The sequence below is a fragment of the Apis cerana genome, linkage group LG4 (assembly GCF_029169275.1).
Source record: "Apis cerana isolate GH-2021 linkage group LG4, AcerK_1.0, whole genome shotgun sequence".
Lineage (NCBI taxonomy): Eukaryota > Metazoa > Arthropoda > Insecta > Hymenoptera > Apidae > Apis > Apis cerana.
The window spans coordinates 12,406,382-12,427,688 of NC_083855.1; the positions used below are offsets into that span (position 1 = coordinate 12,406,382).

At 31.7% G+C, this 21,307-nt stretch overlaps 2 protein-coding genes and 1 long non-coding RNA gene across 48 annotated transcripts in view; 1 reads left to right on the plus strand and 2 right to left on the minus strand.

The window, feature by feature from the left end:
- Positions 1-131: 131 nt before the first annotated feature.
- LOC108000836 (bone morphogenetic protein 1) lies at positions 132-9,885 on the minus strand. Of its 14 annotated transcripts, none has more exons than XM_028668181.2 (16): positions 9,316-9,860; positions 8,137-8,224; positions 7,946-8,044; positions 7,547-7,724; positions 7,410-7,436; positions 7,106-7,317; positions 6,266-6,473; positions 5,957-6,165; positions 5,498-5,729; positions 5,223-5,408; positions 4,885-5,130; positions 4,592-4,812; positions 4,328-4,510; positions 4,122-4,248; positions 3,802-3,986; positions 132-715 (listed from the first exon to the last, which is right to left on the minus strand). In XM_028668181.2, exons 3-16 carry the CDS (start codon positions 8,034-8,036, stop codon positions 327-329), a joined length of 2,694 nt encoding a protein of 897 aa, XP_028523982.1. In that variant the 5' UTR covers positions 8,037-8,044; positions 8,137-8,224; positions 9,316-9,860; the 3' UTR covers positions 132-326. The 14 variants fall into 14 exon arrangements, 13 of the variants coding, with proteins under 13 accessions (XP_028523982.1, XP_016916955.1, XP_061930370.1 ...); XM_017061466.3 differs by having other exon boundaries at positions 8,164-8,224; positions 9,316-9,849; XM_062074386.1 differs by lacking the exon at positions 9,316-9,860 and adding an exon at positions 8,818-8,841 and having other exon boundaries at positions 8,164-8,224.
- Positions 9,838-12,024, plus strand: LOC133666054 (uncharacterized). Its single transcript, XR_009829599.1, has 2 exons — positions 9,838-9,971; positions 10,134-12,024. It is a non-coding gene; the product is annotated as an uncharacterized LOC133666054 (long non-coding RNA).
- The window catches only part of LOC108000838 (heterogeneous nuclear ribonucleoprotein R), a 28,129-nt gene continuing 17,552 nt past the window's right edge, over positions 10,731-21,307 (minus strand). For 12 of the 33 annotated variants that reach the window (XM_062074411.1, XM_062074401.1, XM_062074413.1 and 9 more), the window contains 2 exons: positions 17,258-17,423; positions 10,731-15,671 (listed from right to left, as the gene is read on the minus strand). In XM_062074411.1, the coding sequence (XP_061930395.1) occupies positions 15,421-15,671; positions 17,258-17,423 (417 nt within the window). In that variant the 3' untranslated portion in view covers positions 10,731-15,420. Of the gene's footprint in view, positions 15,672-17,257; positions 17,424-18,657; positions 18,776-21,307 lie in introns of those variants that run through there. The other 21 variants (XM_062074416.1, XM_062074409.1, XM_062074429.1 and 18 more) reach the window with 5 other exon arrangements.

The window sequence follows — 21,307 nt, forward strand, 5'->3', positions numbered from 1 at the left end:
AATAAATATTTAACTGTTTAAGATTGTTTAACAATCTGCGAAAAAATAAATACACACGAAAAATGCATAAATAATTTTTATCGTATTCGCCAATATATCGTATTCGGCAATAAATAAATAATTTCGTCTTATTGGAATGCAATCGAGCATATTATTAAAAAAATTTTTCGTATAACAATTAACCACAAAAGCGCTTCATTGAATTCCTTTGTAGAATGAAGTGATCGACCAATGATAATTGCGATAATATCGATCGAGATAGAAAATGAGACATTTCGCTGAACATGAATAACGCAACACGTGACATTAAATAAGATGGCACGATGTCACACACTGTTGACACTGCTAGCTTCTTCGACATCGCTCTCGCTCATTGGACTAGTCGATGATTCTAAATGATATTTTGAATCGTTATTCAAATTTTGATAACGTTGTTGTTGTTGTTGTTGTTCTTGTTGTTGCTGCTGCTGCTGCTGCTGCTGTTGCTGCTGATGATGATGATGGTGATAATGGTGGTGATGTTGAAGAAGATTTTCATCGTGATAACACAAATGCCTATCGTCTATGCGTTGGCGCAGATCGTTGAGGTGTACAGTCTGAACTCTTCTTTTCAGCTTCCGATGACAAAAAAGACAAATGATCAATGCTATTAATACAGCACCGATGGTATAACCCGCAGGAACAGCGTAATTATTTTTCTGTACAACTGTATTACCTGGAATATAATAATTTTCTTATCAAATTTTTTCAATCAGCATTCTTTTTTCTTTTTTCAGCATTTCTTTTTCTAATTTGTAAGTCCCTTAAGATAAATAAGTTCGATCGATATCGAGATCTTTTGTTAAAATTTTATTTTATATTATTTTTTTATATTACTTTTTTCATTGAATTAAATCAATTTTATATTTTTATCACATTTTAAACGGATACTACAAGAAAAATAACTGCGAAAAGAAAATAAACGCGACAGAAAGTGCAGTCAGAAAGACAAGTGTGTATAATCGTAAGTAAGGAACCAGTTGAAAGTCGTCGGCAACTAAGTCGTTCGAGACTATTATAGACTATTAAATTTAAGATCTGTTACACACTGTCGACGAGTTATTTAATAGCGAAAGATGGAAAATTAATGTAATCAATCGTTAATCGTGTTGTCTTTAAAAAAGACGAAAATATTTTTTTTACACTCTTACTTTTTTATAGTAAAAAATTTATTATTTTCCCTTTTCTTTTTTTTCTTAACATGTTTGTTACCGTCATTTTGAAAAGAAATTTGATCATTACGCTTTGATAATATAATTTTTCACACAATATAAAAAATGTAATGAGTGAATAAAATTTTATTTTACTATAAAAAGTATCTATATTTCGAATTTACTATATACAATTATAATAAAAAATCTACGTGCAAGTTTGATTAGCTGATTTCGATGAATCTAATACATTCATAGAAATGAGATAAAACAGTACCGTGTATTGTTGAACAAAAGAAGAAGAATATCGCTTTTTGGACCTTTCTTGTTTCATGAGATACCTTGTCAATGAACAGTACAGTATCGAATGTTGTCTCTTGAAAAGGAATGTGTATATAGCGCAGGATAAATGGTAACAAACGTGTCAAAAAAATTCCATATTTAATATAATATAATCTTTTTTCATATCTAGTCTATATATATCTATTTTATATATATCTATATTCTATATATTTTATATATATAACATTCTTTAAGATAATGATAATTTTCGATTATCGAATTTATCGGTAATCGATAATTTCAATTGCTGAATTTAATCTCCTGGATTTTGATCTCGAGCTTGGCGATTCGTCCGTCACTTTGCGACATCGACAATGCATATCAGATCTAATAGGAAAGGAAACAGTGTGATTGTGAATATATTTTGTAAGGAAGAAAATAGACGTGTGCGAGTTCTCGCAAGAGAAAGGGAGAAAAGAGAGTTCGCGAGTTCACATGCTATTGTAGTATATGAACAAATTTGCATTCACTGTAATCATGCATTTTTCGGTAAATTTTGTGTAAAAAAACAAGGAACAATTTTAAAATAAAATAAAAAAATTGTGATTTCTTTGAAATCTGTGTAATTGAGAAAATAAAAATAAATAATTACTTACGAAATGTTTATTGTGACACTTGTAAAATTGTATGCATAATTAATAATCAAATTCAAGAATTTTTATAAAATGTACAATTTATAATAAAAAAAGGTAATGTAAGGTAGGTGCGAGTGATTTTACATTTTGAAATTATATACATATGTATGTGCATACATATATACATATATACATATATATATATATATATATATATATATATATAAATGTGCATCATTGATTTGTTTCGTTTATAATCGTACATATACGATATAGATTGTCTAGTCTGGATCGTAAACAGGTTATAATTCATGTTTTTGTATAAAAATTAAGAGCAATGTGCAATATTGTGAGTGAACTCACGTGATAGGGGAGATCATAACATGCCGGATCGTCGGAAGCTTCATGAAGGGCTCAGATGGCCACGAACACAAAGCACAGAGAGAGAAGAAGCATGGCAGAGACTCCAGCCAGTGCTGGTGACAATGGGGCTGATGCTGCACCTGCGACACCACACACAGTCATTCACCCACGCAATCTCTCCATTCTTTCACCTATACACACGGCTACCTACTACTTACCTAAAAATATTACACAAATTTTTATAATACATAATTTATAATACATACTCGTTATTTTTCGTCGAGTTTTTTTTATTTAATATTTCTTTTCGATTTTTTTTTTTTATTCTAACGTGAAATTTTTCCCTACCCCATTGCTATACGTATCGTATTACAATCATCTTGAAGGCGTGTATTGTATATATACGCGTGTGCAAGATAAATATCGACACGAAAATTTTCTTTTCATTATTATTATTCGAAAACAATTAAAAATTTGCCACGATTTACACGATATCTTGGAGCAAAAAAAAAAAAAAACTGAGAAATACATGCCTCGTGCAGAATTTACTAATCTTTATTATATCTTAAAAATGTATTCTTAATTTCGCTTGCACATGCTAAAATATGTTGCGATGCATATATTGATTCTTCATCTTGCGTTAATAATATGTATGTAATTTATTTATTATTTGTATAATATATTTATTTTTTTTAGATATCTAACAAAAATTGGTATACCGAATATATATAAGCAAATCCTGTTACCGATTTAGAAAATATGATGCGCAAAAAATTTACACGAACTCGATATACGCATATTGCAACATGATTCAACATGTGGAAGTTGTTTTATATTCGATTAATGATGCTAGATTTTACAATTCACGCAATCAATTGGTAACGTACACCATAACAGATTAGATTTTAATTAATATCACGTGATTGTATATATGTGTATACATTTATAGTAGACGCGTGCATACATACACACTCGCGTATATGCATGCATAACATATACGTGAGAAGGATTAATTAAGGATAGTAGTACTATATTCGGTAAAAAGAGAACACGCTTGAAGAATTTGTAGAGTGGTAGAATAATCAAGTATCTATTGAACGAGATTCGAAGAGAAGTACATATTGAATTCGAAGATGTGCGCATATGTTGTGTATATACATTTTATACGTATAGCGTATGACGGACGACGTCCACGCGAGGCGAGAACGTATACCCGACAGATTTGTACAACTATGAGTAGAGTATGGTAGAAGCAAAACAAAAGGAGTAGAATCCAATCACATATTTCTAAAAAGTTGGCTTGATATTTCTCTAACGTTTACGAAACTTACAATTTTCTTCATCCGAATCATCAGCTGGGCCGCAATTATAAACCTCATTACATCGAAGCGACTCTGCAATGCAGTATTTATTTTTGCTGCACAAAAATTGATTCTGGCAGTCGGTATTTGTGCTTACTTCCGTCCATATTGCTTTAAATCCCAGTTGTCCAACCGCTTTGTCGGCCAATATGAAGCTAAAAAAAAAAAAGGAAAGAGAGAAAAAAATCCGATCAATGCTCGAGTACATTGTCCCCGTCGCAATTCGCTCGATTTATGAATTATTATGACAGAACGGAGCGAGGCAAGGAACAAGCTAAGGAACAACGAACCTAAGTCGCATGTTGTTATCCTCAGAAAGATAAGTCCATTTATCTGACGTTTTCACACCGCATAACTCGATAGGTGTGGACGATACGGAATACCACATGCGCAGCACAGCAGCTGGACAACCACGAACTAAAAGGAAACGTTTCTTTTAATATCATATCTTCAAGATAATTGTGATTCGAAAAGGGAGAAAAAAAAAAAGATATACCTGATTGATCACCCTCTACCGAAAATGATTCAAAATTTAATAATATTCGCTGATTCGGTCGAACTCTTATAAACCAATTGCAAGTTTTACTTGCCATATTTCTCGCGGGTCCATCGTACTTGTTTGGAAAATTCGGACTGGCGATAATACCGTAGTTCACGCTACTTATATTCGATCCGCAATCTGTAACGTAAAAATTATTAAAGAAGAGAGAGAGAAAAAAAAAGATTTTGTTTTCGTTTTACATCGAAAAATCGTGGTTACCTCCAAATATAGGTTTTGCCACTTCGAACGTGTAACGGGCTTTAAAACCGCTATAAACCAGTTCCGAGTCCGAATGGAGAATTACTCTTAAACCGAGAGCACCGAGATTCGATTCAACAGGCCCTGGCGCCGTGTTACCGCAATATCTACCTATCAATTTTTCCGTATTGTCCCGATACATATTATATATTTCCAACCAATCATCTTGACAAATTTCCATTCTGATAAAATATATAAAAAAAAAAATGAATTATAGAATATGACAATAACAGGGAAGAACCGAAGCAACATACCCATAATGTCCATCCGTCATGTTCATATTTTTCGTTCGAACTTTAAAATAATCAAATATTAAGGTAACTTGCTCGTTTGGCGTCGCTAAGAATAAATATGTGCAATTTGTATCGCTTGGATAATTACTAGGATGTCGAGGAGAATTAAAATCTCCTCTTTTGCGAGAGGAACTGCGGTATGTAAATGTACAGCTACCGTCGGGTGCAGCGGTGCCCGGTATTTTATATTCCGTTTCAAAGGTGTATCTATAAATATAAATGCCCCTTATATATGGCTCGTTATAATATATAGGTGGTTCGGTGAAGATATTGCAAATTTTTAAATTTTCGTCTCTTACCGTGCTTTAAAACCTTGTCCTTGAGATTCTCCGCTGCTAAACACCATCACAAGTCTCGGCCCATCGCTAACTACGTGGTTCGGATTGCTCTTCACGCCGCACAATTCGTAATCAAATTTGTCGTAAGAATCCGTCGCTTCTTGCCCTTTCAAATATAACTTTAAATATCCATCGGTGCAAGACGAACTGTAGACCGAGAAGCAGAACAGGATAAATACGATGAGGAAAAGAATTAAGAATTAACATTTAAATATTAGTTAATTAATTATACTTACTCTCCTATCGTCTTATTCTTTGGTATATTAAATATTATAAACTCTAGTCGAACACGTTCGAGATGCTGCGAATCTTGCATTCCATAAATGAAATACCGACACACGACCTTTGGTATGTACGGAAATGGAAAGTTTGGGCTAACAACTTGTCCAGACGATTCCTTTTTACTTAAAATCTTCTGATCACATTCCGATCCTCGTATATGCTCACCCTTGTTAGCGGTTATAAAGTCTGAATAGACAGAGACGAGTAAGATAGAGACATGCATATACATTTAAATTTCCTATTATATTTATCCTTATCATTTATACGATTTAAATCGATATAAATATCTTGTATTGAATTTTATTTAGAGTTTTTATTTTATTTTTAATGCGAATTAATTTTTCACTGAGTGTTTATTAAAAAGAATACGACAGAAGAGTTAATCGATCAATATTAGAAATATTTCGACTTACCTAATTTAACAAAACTCTCTGAGAATTCAAAGATGCCCTTGAATCCACGATTTTGCGTATTGGCCGTACGTTGAAGGGTAACGAACAACACGTACAAACTAGATTCCGACGAATACAGTACCAAATTTCGCTGTTGACCGCAATAAGTTCCTATGACGGCCGACGTATCGTTTAAACCGTCGTACACTTTTACGTAATCCAAAGGACAGCTATTAGACATAGGAAAATCAAGTTAACAATCAAATCACGTACTCCTGTCATTCAACTGATATTATTAATTAACGATCAATTGCACAAATATTTACATACTGTTGACCTCCGAAGAACAAATCAAAGTCCCGGAACTCGAGTCTCACTCGTTGCGATTTATTCCCGATAAATTGATAACTGCATACAATACCCTTTGGATATGTGCCAGGATACGTAGGAGATAATATATTACCATTGCGTTTATGTTCCGAATCTACCGTGAAAGAGCATGGTGTGCTGGGAGCTGGTGTTCCCACCTCGTATTCAGCTGAGAACGATAATTAATAGAAACAAAAATAAATACGACTTTTATTTGTATGCGTGTAATAATACTGCTGTTTTCAACTGCTGCTTACTGCTGAAAAGAAGTCTCATAGTACAGTACGGCAAGAAAGGTCACCTATCCCCACTTCAAACGCTTTGTTGACAATCCTACACGCTATATAGTAGAAGAGTTGTAATTTGAATGTTGAAAATCGTAAAAATTATTTTCATTTATAAAATTCCATTAGGATAATTATTTAAATATTTTCGAAATTATTAATTATGCTTAATTAGCTTATACGATTATTATTTTTAATTATTTACGAATATGAAATTATATATTTATTGTTACAAATCATAATTAGCCTATATATATTATGAGAAATAATAAAATTTTTTATGTCGATATGTTAGAACATTCTAAATTTTACGTCAATGCATTGAGGTTTAAATCATCGTTTCATTGCTCCACAATTGAATTAGTATATGTGTCAAATAATGCTAAAAAATACGAGTGAAAATAATTCCCTCCCACATTAACCAATCAAACCCACGTTTCTTCTGCAAAACTTCTTTCCAACAGTATATGGGGCTTGTTAATTGAAAATTGAAATACAAGTTAAATAATGAACATACATGAATTGATAAAGGCATAAGTACCGCTGAACAGGGTAGGTAACGTAATATTTTTATCGGTGTAAAAACTTAGAGCAATTCCCTGGTAAAGAGAAACACGCCTACGAGGTGGGATCGGACCACAGAAACGACCACCGAAAGGCGTTTCTACCAATTTGCTGGTATTCTCCGATCGTATTTCCGCATACACATCCATATATTCGTGGACACAACTGAAAACCAAGTTTTTCCTAGTTCATCTGTGAACAAAAATGGTATGGCCGCAAGCAAATTATGTCGACACCTAACAGATATAAATACTTACGCGGGTAATTCTCCAACAGCGGATCCACTGGAAAGTTTTACAAAAAATTGATAAACGCACAGAGGAAATTTAAATAGAAATGTGGTAACGTAATACAATTATACTTGCTTGAGTTTAGAAAAAAAAAAATTACTTACTCTGGAGGTGTTCCCCGAAGACCAAACGAATTAAATATCAATTCGACTCGTTGTCGTGGTCCAGCAAAAAACGTGTATACGCATTGTCGGGAATCTCCGTCGTAATTAATTAACGTTGGCGCGTGAAATGTTCCATTCGGTGGTCCATCAGGTGTGCTTATAAACTTTTGATCACACTCTGTAAAGTAATCAGAGCGTTTCTGTATTCTTATTTCTTACCGATCAATTGATATAAATCAATATTTCAATAAACTATTAAATATTTCACATGATAAACCATATGCTACATATTGTCATTTTATTATATATTCCTCGACTTTTCTTTGCTCTACTCTTTCTCTCTTTCTTGTAAAAAAGATGATTATTATCATTGATCATAATCTATATGTTACAACTAACCTGTACTACTGTGAGGACAAAGTAGCAAGAGCAAGATAAAAGTAGTAGAAATCAAATTATTCCCAGAGACATGCCAGAATACTGAAGCCATACTATATCCTAAGAATACACATTTGCATTTTGTTCAATCAGTATTTCGATCGAAACCACGATATACTTTTCCCGTTATTATAGTAAAATTGTAGAGAAACCATTAACAGCGGCCACTGTGATTTTACCATATCGTCAGTCTCTATTCCACGCATAGAAAAAATGCGAAACATCGATTCTGGAAATCATCTGGAATTATATGAATTCAATCTGTTATGTAAAGTTTAAATTAATAATTGAATTAAATAAAATCATATACATGTGTAATAAGCGTGTCCTATTTTTACAAGCGTGGCACATGAAAAATTATACAATTATACGAACTACATCAATTATGAGTTAATAAATAAATATTTTTACGTCAATGAATTCAGAAAAGAAGAAGAAAAATAAAATAATGATTGATCAGTTTTGTTATGCATTGCAAATGCGAAATCTATCTTAATCTATGTTACTTGATCGCAATTTGTGTACAATAAAGTACGTAAAGAAATGAATTCTATATAACATAATATAACATAAACATATGAATGTATATCAACTTAAGATCTTGAACACGTGTTACATTTAATTTGCCACACCCTCGGAGCATAAAACGTTGTGCTTTTTCTGAGATTCTGCGCAAGCACTTTCATAATTTTGATTACAATATATATTCGATTGGATTCATTTATTCTACATTCTTGTTACAATATACTTAATTGTTATTTAGTTATTTAACATAACTGTGAAAGAATAAAAATAAAAGAGAAATTTTTAATGTTTAAAGCGTTTTGACTAACCGCCGTCCAGAGTCGCTTTCAATCCTCTCATCTTCGTTTTGTATATATATGGTATGTATTCCGATATGGGTCAATAACAGCAGCGCCTCTAGTGATAAGTGATAAATTTGCACGCTATGTATTAACCTCTTTTTCATATGAATGTAAACGATCTATCACGTTATAAATTTATCATAAAAAAATAAATAAGAAATAAAAAAGAGGGAGAACATTTTATAATAACGATATGATAAATTTATACAAGGCAATTTTTAACATCTTGAATAAAAAATAAACTCCACGGTATATCAGCAACTTGTTAAATACTGAAAACAATTTTAAATTTTTTTCTCTGATTCTAATAAAATATAAATATACAATTGAATTATTTACAATACATTAAATGAAATATTTAAATGTAGAAATTTCTTATTTCTTTTCATAAAAAGTATTTCGTAGCATACTATATTTAAAATATATATATACATATATATATATAGGTATATAATAGATACGTACCTTAAAAAACTATGTTCAAATTTGAAATTCTTGATATTTCAACATATTAAATTTATAGGATTAAATTCTTCAATGTTGTTCGTTATAAATGTTTCTCTCTTTCTTTTTCATTTGAAAGTATAATATATGCGTATGTACATCTTATCTCATATTATATACGACAATATTTTTGAAATGACACATTGAAGCGTGAAAAGACAACTGAGGGTAAAAAAATAATGCACTTATATATTGAAAACGCGCTTGTTATACATTGAATTTTTTTTATAAGATTCATATTGTCACGATTCTTTAAATTATCACATCTAATAATATGTAAATAATATATAATATGAATACAGTATCGTTTTAGAAATTAAATTATAATTAAGAATAGCAAGACAGGTACTTGATACATGCCGGTATATAATATATTGCGTATAAATATACGGATAAATATTTATGCACAAGTGATCGGCAAGTAATCGACAAAATAAAAAAAAACTGAAGAAAAACTGACGGAATAGTGCAATAAGCGTAACGTTAAACAATTCTTAAACAGTCAACTTCTACGGAGGTACTGGCTACCTATCATCTATACACGCCCCAACGATGGGTTAGAGGTCGCTAAAGTCAATTCATAAGAGTGGGGAGGAAAATCAACTTAAGAGATCTAGGTACAGTAAGAATACAGGAAATTTTTATTTATCTAAAATTCCTGTAATATACATTTATCGAATATATTTTCGGAAAAAAAATATACTTTAATTCGCAAACTCACTAATAAATTTTAATAATTATGTGAATAGTTAATTATGAATATAATTATTTGTTTTCAGAAAAAATAACTTATTGCACATTGAGTATGATCAAATTTAAAAAAAGGATTATGAATATATATAACTAATAATGAAATTGTTATTGCTCAAATCATTACTGCGACTAATAAAGTACATATAAAATACACACATGATAATAATTTTCCAAATTAACTTCTTTCGAGATGATTTAGTTTGATACATATACATGATAGTTATGAATAAAATAGAATATGACTCATGGAACAGAACAATTTCAAGTTTCAAGATGCTTATGCTCATTTATCTTATTAATTTTCATATTTGTGACTATGTTTAAATCCTAATGATGATATCAATTTGTAATATTTTTATAATTTGTTCGTGTTTTACAAGTCTCACTCGCCAAAATACAGTTAACGTACAATATACAGTTAATTAAAATTTATAAATCATTAGATTGACAAATTCAAAAAGAAAAAAGAAACATTTTGCATCGATACAGAATACTTTCAGCTTCAAATATCATCATATACGCATAGAAGGAAAAAGCAGAATGGATAATGTGGATAAAAGAAGAGGAGAAAACAGTATATATTCTAATATATAAATATATGTATATAAATAAATATAGCATCGTTTAAGAAAGGTAATTCACATACAACTGTTTATTGAGACATGTAGAATACATCTGGTCATACACAAAAATCTTTGACACTTTAAATCAAGCTCCTAGCCCGAAAAAGGAACCATTTCAACATTATTTTAAATTCATCAATAATTATTACATTTAACTACGTCACACTAAAATTAGAGACAACTTTTAAAATTGCAGGAATTAAAAAAAAAGCAAAGCAATTGGAAGATGATGAATAATAAAAAGAAATCTGAAAACGCAATTATCAACGATAAAGGAATTTGGTCATTTGAAATTTATCGTTCACTTTTAGCCATGGAGCTGACATGTGGCATGTGTGGCGCGAGAAACATAAACCGTTCATATATATGTTCATGTGAATAGTGTTACGTACATTTTTTCATTTTTTTTTTTTTAACATTTTTCTTTCATTTTCTTTCCGTACAATTGTTCACTTTTGTTGTTTTCCTCATTAGTGCTAAATAACATCACGTCACAAAATGCATATCCGCAGGAATATAATATATAATATATTTATATATAATTAAAAAACACGTCTTTTTGGGTCGTTATTAACATAAATTGAGCGACCCAAAAATCACACAACATCCGCTTGACACGGGCCAACCAAGAAAAGTCAAGTTCCCAAGGATGTGTGCCGCAAATTAGGGCAATGACCGGGTAAAAGGGTGCGCGCGGCTACAGCATCGTCAGCCACAGTGGTGCATTATCCTAAATGCGACCGATAACCCCCAGGCACCCCAGCTGCCACACCGGTCACTTGTATAAAATAGCAAAGGATAAATGATATAATATTGGGGCGCCTTAAACGCTGGGGTAGGGCCAATATCGTAACGCTAGTACCTAGATCAGTCTAAAGTCTCGTCACCGTGAACTGCTTCCGCTTTTGCCAGGTTATGCTTCCTTGCCCCCGCAAGCTGAACATTTCCTCTTTTTTTCGTTCGTTCGTTCGTTTCTTCGTTCTTTCTTTCTTTCTTTCTTTCTTTCTCGCATACTTGCTTCCTACCTGCCTGCCTTATATTAGTATATTATCTTCCTCTATTATAATTTCGAAGGAAAACCAGAATTCTTTTATATTGAAACGTTATTGTGTTACAAAAACCCACTCAGTATAATTAGCAATATCATTCTTATTATATCGTTAATATTAATATTATTATATCCTTGATATTATGTTTTTATAAATAGGATGTGTAGGTAAGTAGAATAGGTAGGTATAAAATATGTAAGTGAGAATAATGAATTACGAGGAAAAAGGATTAAAGGAATGAAAGGTAATAATATTGATTCGTATGTATAAGGACAGTAATTTTTTTTCGATTGCTGGCTTCTTTCGTTTCCCTCTACTCTTTCTCTCATCCTCTCATTCTCTCGCTCTCTTTCTCCCCGTCTCTTTCTCTCTCGCTCATTCGCTCGCTCCTCCTTCCCCACACGCACAACACGCACGCACACACAATCTTTCTTTCTTTCTTCCTTTCTCATCCATCCATTTTTATCATTCAGCTTCAAACAAATACTTTGTCATACCCTCCCCCTTCCCCTTTTTTATCCATGCATCTATTTCTTTCACTTACACGATCGCATGACCGGGGACAGGAAGTAGAAGTGAGGGAACTTCGATCGTTAGATTACTGCTGCGTCATCGCTACCAAATTTGTATCAATGACGAAATAAAATCTTGACTTGAGTAATTACGAATAAAATGTGCAACAAAACGTTGGTCGATACGAGTCGTTCTAAATAAATCGATCACGATAGATTGTCGTTAATGAAAATTGATCGATTCGAGCTTTTAATGAATACAGGAATGGTGGGCATTTTTTGTTCCTTGCCTTTAAGTTTTTGATTCCTTCTCATTCCTTTTATTAATCGGACACGGAAATGCATTTCTCTCATACCTACTTCTGTGTGCATTGTATCCAATAGGGCCAAAGTACATGCTAGTTTTTTTTTTCGCTGATGCTATACTCATAATAAGACAATACAGTGATATGCAGTCACTTCGTTACAAATGAAATGATCTTTCGCAACTTTTTAAACTATCTTTCCGTCACAATTCGGGGGTAATGTGTAAAACGCTATTAGGCTTCGCTTTTATGTTTTTTTTTTTCTTTTTTTCATTTCAATTATTCTCCAGAACAGGGGGTGTCTGGGCTCCAGGGACAGGGACCAACTATAGCCCGCATTTGCAACTCTTACTAATTAACTAACAGGCTAACAATAACAACGAGTCAACACTCAAAATGTGTGCTGTATGTGTTCATGCATTTGTAAACGCTGCGTACACTTTACACATCCTAAATCAATCCGTGACTATCATTATCAAATTCTGTAGTCAGTCGTTCTAGAAACAAACTTCTCTGCATTGTGGTAAGAACCACGCGATAAACGCAACATAAAAATTTTGAAAGTAAAATTTAAGATAAAAATACAAACGAAACATATAAGATATATCTTTCTTCCTAAACGTTTTGCTCGCCCGTACATATCCAACGGTCCTTTGTTCGATTTTTTTAATAATAATAATAATAATAATAATAATAATAATAATAATAATAATAATAATAATTAATAATTAATAATAATAATTATAATAATAATATTAATAATATTAATAATAATAATAATAATAATAATAATAATAAAACAAAAAAGAAAAATAAAGGAAACAGAAGAAAAACAATAGAAACAAAAGAAAGAGAATTAAAGAGAAAACGAAAACTTAAAAAGGATAAATATGCTATAAATTTTAAATTCTAATTTTTCTACTATTTGGACATTGTCATTAGGAATTTTCTTATAGAAACGAATCTTTTCCTAATCAATTTTGTTGCTTTTTTAATAGTTTTTTTTCTTTCTCATTATTTTGATTTATATATTTTTTTTTTTTCCTTTTTTTTTTAGTCTGATCCTTGTCGCTTGATCGTAATCGAACAAATGTGAAGTATTTTCACGTAGAACCGTTGATTTCTAACCGCATCATTTTTTTTGCTATTCTTGTAAAACCTGCCTGACCCTTAATAATAATAATAATAGTTTCACTGACTGTACACATTATAGACCAACAATAGAAGGTCTAGCGGCGCTTGGCGCGCTCCACGCATCACACATACATACGCGTGTACCTATATGCACACTTGCAAATCACATACACAACATACACTCTTACGCGCGCGCGTACACACATACAGAGGTGCAGAACACGCACATTGCACACGCACACGCGCACACACACTATGCAAGCATGCATTCGCAAAACGTGTTACTAAGTTTTTTCTTTCCTTATCTAGCAAAAAGAAAGAAAAAGCTATATCAAATTGATCACTATTTACTTGTAATATTTAGCTCACGCTCGATAAATCTGCTATCAATCTCACTTTCCTTTCGTACCAACCTTCTCTCCACTCCTTATGCTCTTCCCATTTCTTCTCATTTCTCTTCATCACCAGTCCATTAATGGGCTCCCTTAAATTCTTCTCCGTATTCCCACCACCATATTCATCTTTCATCACTTTTAGCTATTACTTCTATTGTTTTTTTTATCTTTCACATACGCATGCTTTTATCCACGATCTCTATCCATTTTACGTACACGCGTTCTAGCACATACACACAAAAAGTCGAATCGCATCATAATAAAATCGCAGGCTTCCGTGATTTTTCTTAATTAATACAAGCCATCACAATCCCAATGTCAACATCGCTGATCTTTGTATCACTTGGCAGTAAACAATGTGACAATGTAGTAGTACTTAGATTAGTGTATACATATACATATACATATATATATATATATACACACACACTATATAATATATACATATACGTATACGTATACATATCCATACATACATATATACATAATACATACAGATATATATGTGTATATGTACATATGCATATGTATATACATGTATGTATATATATATATATGTATATTATAATAATAATAGTACGGGGTGGGTTGTTGGGTGGTCACTCCGATGTAGTAATTAGTCCCAGTGGCACATCACTGTATATATATATATATAATATATATATATATATATATTTTCTATATATATATATGTATGTGTATATATATATATATTTACATATATATATATATGTATGTATATATATATATATATATAGATATATATATATATATATATAGTCACGACGACAACAGCGGGCGATGGTGGTGAGGCCTAGTACGACGCTTCACGCGCTTTCTCATATTTGTTCGTTCATTTAATGATTGAAAGTAGGCGTTAAAAACATTTGCAAATTGCCAAATTGATGATTGAAAGTAAATAGCATTATTATATAGATTACGTAACCTCGTTCGATTCATCTTTTCTCCATTTATCTGTATTTTATAAAAAAACTTTTTTCCATTTTCACTCTCCGTTTTCTTTTCAATTTTTTTTTTCGGGTTCCTTTTGCAATTATCCTCTTCCTTCGTTTTTCTTTCCTTCCTTTCTTTCCAGTTCGCTTTTTTTTTTCACTTGGCTTCTTCCTCCTTGTGCATAAGGTCAACTCGAAATTGGTTGTTCATTGTTTTATTACTTTGTTACTCTCGATCGATCGATCGTTCGTTCGTTCGTTCGTTCGTTCGTTCGTCATGCGTGATTGCGTGCGTACTTAAATGAGTGCGTGCGTGCGTATTCACTCACAGACTTGCAGAAGTTAGCTCCATGACTGGTAGGAGTCTTGGTACCATTCGTGATCATCGCTGGAAACACCGCCAAGAGTGGCGGTCCTACCTCCGAATCCTATGTCACCGCCGCCACCACCACCACTGCCACCATTCACACTCGCCAATCCGTACGCATTGCCCAGTGGTTGTTGGGCGAGGGGTTGGTTTCCCCAGTTGCTCTGGAAGCGACGCTTAGATTCCCCCTGGTTCTGGTGACCCCCGTCAAATTTTCGTTTACCTGCTGTACATAGAAAGAAAAAAAAAATATGTTTGTCACGTTAAATTTTTCACCATGTTCGGTCACGTCTCTCGTCCAACTCTTTTTCTGCAACGGACCATTTCACACACGCACATACACACGCATACACACGGACGCACAAAGCAAGCTCACGTACAATTATTTCGCTATCAGTCTAGTTGAACACGGGGTTGAACACAGAATGGTAGATCGCTGCTTAATCGGCCGGTCCTTCGTAACAAAATTAGCATCATTTCTCGATATATTGACGTATGTGTGTATGTTTATGTGTACGTGTTATATACGGTTTTATCAAACACTCGTGTATGATGGAAGAGAAACGTTGAAAAACAAGCGACAAGAGGGGACTCGGGAACGACTCGATGATACCAACCGAACGATATTCTGCATATAGTGCTGTTGCTCGTTTCGATCGAAATCGACTAAGGAAGCTAAAGAAACGCCACTACAGGTCATAACGCTAATTAAAACGTTTCTCGAGAGATCGAGAGAGAACCGATATATATATACGTCGATTCTTGCTAATCTCACGATTTGATTTACGAGACGAAAGGTGAATCATTGAAGGCGAAGAAACTGTCCAATTGTTCATTGGAATAACGGTCTATTTGAGAATGAGAATAAAATTAGTTTGTAGATAAAATAATTTGAAATTAGAGCATACTTTTTTTCTTCTGATCGCAACATTTACCGAAAAGAAATCAAAATGTATAACACGATATTTAATGTATTTTAACAACTGCACTTTTCACACAATATTCAATCGATTGAGCATTACTATTGCACGTTTGTATCTCGTTTAAACGTAATATAAAAAGAAACCGGCCGAAAATTTAATAGGAGAGAAAAAAAAAAAAAAAAAGAAATGATTTCAATGGACAGAGATATTAATTCGATTAAATAACTCGATGTTCTCTTGAATATAACTCGAAACAAAATCGAATACCGATACACACAAATTATATGGCACGTCTAATGAACGGATGTCAATTTTGTTGGCTCATCGAACAAACTTAATTTTTCATCCAAATTATTTTGTATGAGTGACAACATTCCGCGGAAAACGCAATCATACCAGGAAAAAAAGAGATAGAAAGAGAAAGAGAAAGAGAAAGAGAGAGAGAGAGAGAGAGAAAGAGAAAGGAAAAAAAAACAGTCAAAACGAAACAAAAGGAAAATAAATTAATAAATCATACTGAAAGCAAACTAAAAGTGTAAAAATTGCCAAATTACGCGTCGAAATTACTAATCAAATTCGACAGGATAAACGTAAAAAAATATTTATAGATTCTCACCGTGTGTGAATAAAAAATGATCGTTTGAAAGAATGAAGTCTTTTTTTTTAGAGCAAGAGATAAAAAAAAAGAGAGAGACAGAGAGAGATAGAGAAAGCAGAGCGGAAAATAATAATATGACAGACTTATATATATGAAAAGTGGAGAAAAAACACTGGGTAGTGTGTATGAGGGATAAGCAGATGCAAAAGTGAGAAAAAATGTAAAAGAGAAAAAAGAGTAGCGTATGAAAATAATGTTAAAAGATGATTGATTTATTGTGGAGATACAGACCATCCTCACCTGGTAAACTTCCCTTGGCGCGGACCCCCCCACGAGCGGACAGCCGCTGGACCCCACGAGCCCCTGAAGTTGCGGGGTTGCGTCCCCCCCTGACTGGCCCACGGACTTGGGGGCCACCGACTCGGCCACGCGGCACTACTCCACGGCCACGTCCAGCCTGACCAAATAACACAACACCCAATCGTTACCCTATATGATATTTATTAAATTCCTACAGTATAAATTTGCGTACACGATTCTATTTCATTTTTTTTTTTTCTCTTAGATTTTTCGCTTTTTTTTTTTTTTTTTTACTTTTATTTCATTGTTATTCGTGTATTCGCGAGTTGTCAAGAGTTCATTCACAGTTTGAGCGTCTTTTGCTTTCGTTTATCACAAACCCCTTTCTCTTTTTCTAATAATAATAATAATAATAATAATAGTAATAATAATAATAAGTTAACAAAACAATCTCGTATATATGTATGTATCTATTGACCTACTGTGTATTCACTTCGTGTCTGTTTTCGATATAAAATTTGACACCTCTCGCATTTTCATTTCGAGCAAACGGAACAATAATAAACGAATAATTCTCTTCCTTTCTGACGAAACTTTCAAAACACTTTTCTTCGTTGTTAAAAAACAAAATATTAATTAATTTTTAGAAATTGATCCTCTCGTATATACAATACATCTTTATATATATACCCACTAAGTAGTATAATTTATTATACAAGGTATTATATACAAAACACGTACACGTATACGTACACGTACAGATTGACAGATGTAATGTTTTATATATATATATGTATATAACTCGTACAAAATGGCCGTATGATGTATGATGCACGCATTAAGAGAATATAAGTATGTATGTATGTACGTACGTGTGCATGGATGCAAGCATCTATATATGTATCTTATACGTATACGCATACGTATATACATGCAGATTATACATACAAAATTACGCGCGCACGGGATATGCGCGCGCTTAATGTGTCAATGTGTGTTTCACATGTGGAAGGGGATGCATTTAATGATATAAATAGTAGGAGTTGAGATGATATATGCGTTACACGAAAAGCGGAAATGAGATAGGACAGGATTAAGAGAGATAGATGATGGACTCCGGAGAGAAAGAGAAAGAGAGAGAGAGAGAGAGAAAGAAAGAGAAAGAGAGAGAGAGAGAAAGAGAGAGCTAGGTAGGATATGAGAAAGGTACTTAATATGTATATATATATATATATCTGCGTGTATGTATACGTGTATGTGTGTGCGTATGTGTGTATGTAGCATATATGTATATATGTATGTATGTATATATACAGATCAGTCAAATATACACATGGCATACAGAACGATGCAACGAACGTAGGAATCACCTAAAACCAAATATTACTAACCACATTTTTTTTTTTACAGACAGCAGTAGTATTAGCAGAATTATCCAAGTAAAGCGGAAAGCTTATTGTATTGGGATGGCGAAGGAACTTTAAGCGACACAACATACTGCACTGTCAGCTAGAACAAAATTCAACAAATCAAGATTTAAGTAGATATAAGCAGCACGGTAAAAAAGCATTACACAGCAGGGTAATTGTTTAAGCGTAAGCGGTATATTTTTATACATCAAAAGCAAACAACAAACATCAAAATTTTATTGTCGATAAATTACTGGCAGGGACTAGTAGAGATCATCGTCATTGCTCTTCTTTTTTTTCCATCCTATTCCATCGAATAAATCAAATTGTAATTTTTTTTTTTTTTTAACAAATTGCCTAATTAAAGTCAAGTTGTGATTTAATTATGAATAAAAAAAATTCTAACAGATCTAACACAAACGCATATACACAGATGCGCACGCACGTACAAATACAACGTAACAATCGTTATAATTTTCTTCTCGCTCTCTTTTATGAAAGAAATCTAGATTTTTATTATATAATTTACCGTTATCTGTAATTTTTCTCTTTTCTATCAATGTGTTCTGTTCTGTTTTTTTCTAATTGTTACTCGTTTATCCATATGCAATATATATTTATTAATTAACTAGATTCATTAATTATCGACGATAATTATTAATTCTCTTTGATAATTTAATATTTAAAAGGAAATAAATTTATATTATTTCATTGTGCAAAAAAAAAAATTATTTATAATAACTATAGAAAATAGTAAATGATGCAAAGAAATTTATTAATTTATTTTAGAATCGTAGATTATATTTTTCTTTTGATTTCAATTAAATTCATTAAATTCATTTTAAGCAAAGTCTTAAATATCATGTTACAAAAAAATTGCAATTAATTTTAAGATAATTAAATTCGCGATATGGAATATGATTTATGAAATAAAATTTTCACCAATACAATATATTTTTTAAATACGTAAATAATTTATCTGTTCTCAATTAAATATATAAAAAGAAAAAATGCAAAAAAATATTAAAATATATCCTATTTTTACAATTAAGCGTAGAAAGTACTCTTTTAAATTAGATCAATTTACTTTTTTTTCGTCTTTTTTTATTTTATCACTAACGAAGAACATTCAAAAATGAAGAAAAAATTCAATCCGCACAATATACATTTACATCCAGCTTCTCACGAACAAATTTAATAAAATTAAATTAAAATCTTTTGATCGAAGATATTGAAATATAACGAAAACATTAGCATCACGAAATGCATGATACGTAAAAGAGAGAAAAAAAAAAAGAAAAAAAAAAAAAAAAAGAAACGATGTAAACAAAATAAACTATTTTTAAACGTAACAATCAAGTCAACGATTAATAATCTACTTCTTAATGACAATACACAAGCATTTAACATCGATCGATTAATATCGAAGAAAACGTCAATAATAAAAAGGATAATTCGAAGAAATTTTTGTAACTGATTCTACACCAACAAATCGACACTACCAAGGCATAAGGACATATCGTGTCGAAATAAATGCATATCGTACACGTTTGTCAAGTGGAAAAAGTGTCAAAAATGAAATATAATCGGTCCGTCAACAGTTATACAATTTGCCATTCAATCAATCAATCGGTCAATCGTTTCAACGACCAATCAAACAACTAATTAAATATTAATCTAATTGATCAATCTATGTGTATCTATCATTCTATCTAAATGTATATTTATCTATCCATCCATCCATTCATTCACACATCCATATATCCATCCGTTAATTTATACACATTGTCTGTATTTATTGTATGCCTATTTATTTGCCTATCTATCTAACTAGTGATTTTTATTTATCTACTTATCTATCTATCTATTTATTTCAACAATTTATTTTTGATTACCTATCTATTTACATATATATATATATTTATCTATCAGGCAATGAAATAATTAATCAGTCCGTCAAATTAATGTAATGATAGTACAGTTGTAATGATGTTTACAAGGTTATTGGGATAACCCTGCAACTTGGTATACAAATATATATACACATATATTTAAATTTACCATATCCGAGCCACGAGACTCAAACACCCTTCTCTCTGATAGGAGAAACTACAAATAGATGTTAAACGTGTCATGGACATAATCATTACTATTTACATATGCATGATCTATTTATGCGCACACGCAAGTGTTCATTTATATACATATACATATACGCATCATGTACATACATAATACATATATACAAATATATATATATACATACATACATATATATAGTGTATATATAATATATATATATACACTTATAGTGGAAAACATGGTGGAAAAAGTATAAGATAGTTTTATATACATAGATTGGAATATATAAACCAAAAGTAATTATTTGAAATTAATAGATCAGAGAATTTAGATTAGTCGATATAAAATGATTAAACGTATAATCGATTGAAAAATTATACAATTTCGTCGAGATGGTATATTAGTTAAAATACATATGGATCAAAGTTTAAAATTTTTGAATTCTAATTATATTTTTTCCACCTTGTATATATTCGTATGTACATATATATATACATATACATATATATACATATACATATATATATATATATATCAAAGTAAATTATAC

Coding starts and splice junctions, on each gene's coding strand:
- LOC108000836 (XM_028668181.2), bottom strand. CDS start 8,036: ATGGCTTCAGTATTCTGGCATGTCTCTGGGAATAATTTGATTTCTACT. Junction 7,318..7,409: donor GCTGTTGGAGAATTACCCGC/GTAAGTATTTAT, acceptor CTTGGTTTTCAG/TTGTGTCCACGAATATATGG. Junction 6,166..6,265: donor TTGTTCTTCGGAGGTCAACA/GTATGTAAATAT, acceptor TATGTCTAATAG/CTGTCCTTTGGATTACGTAA.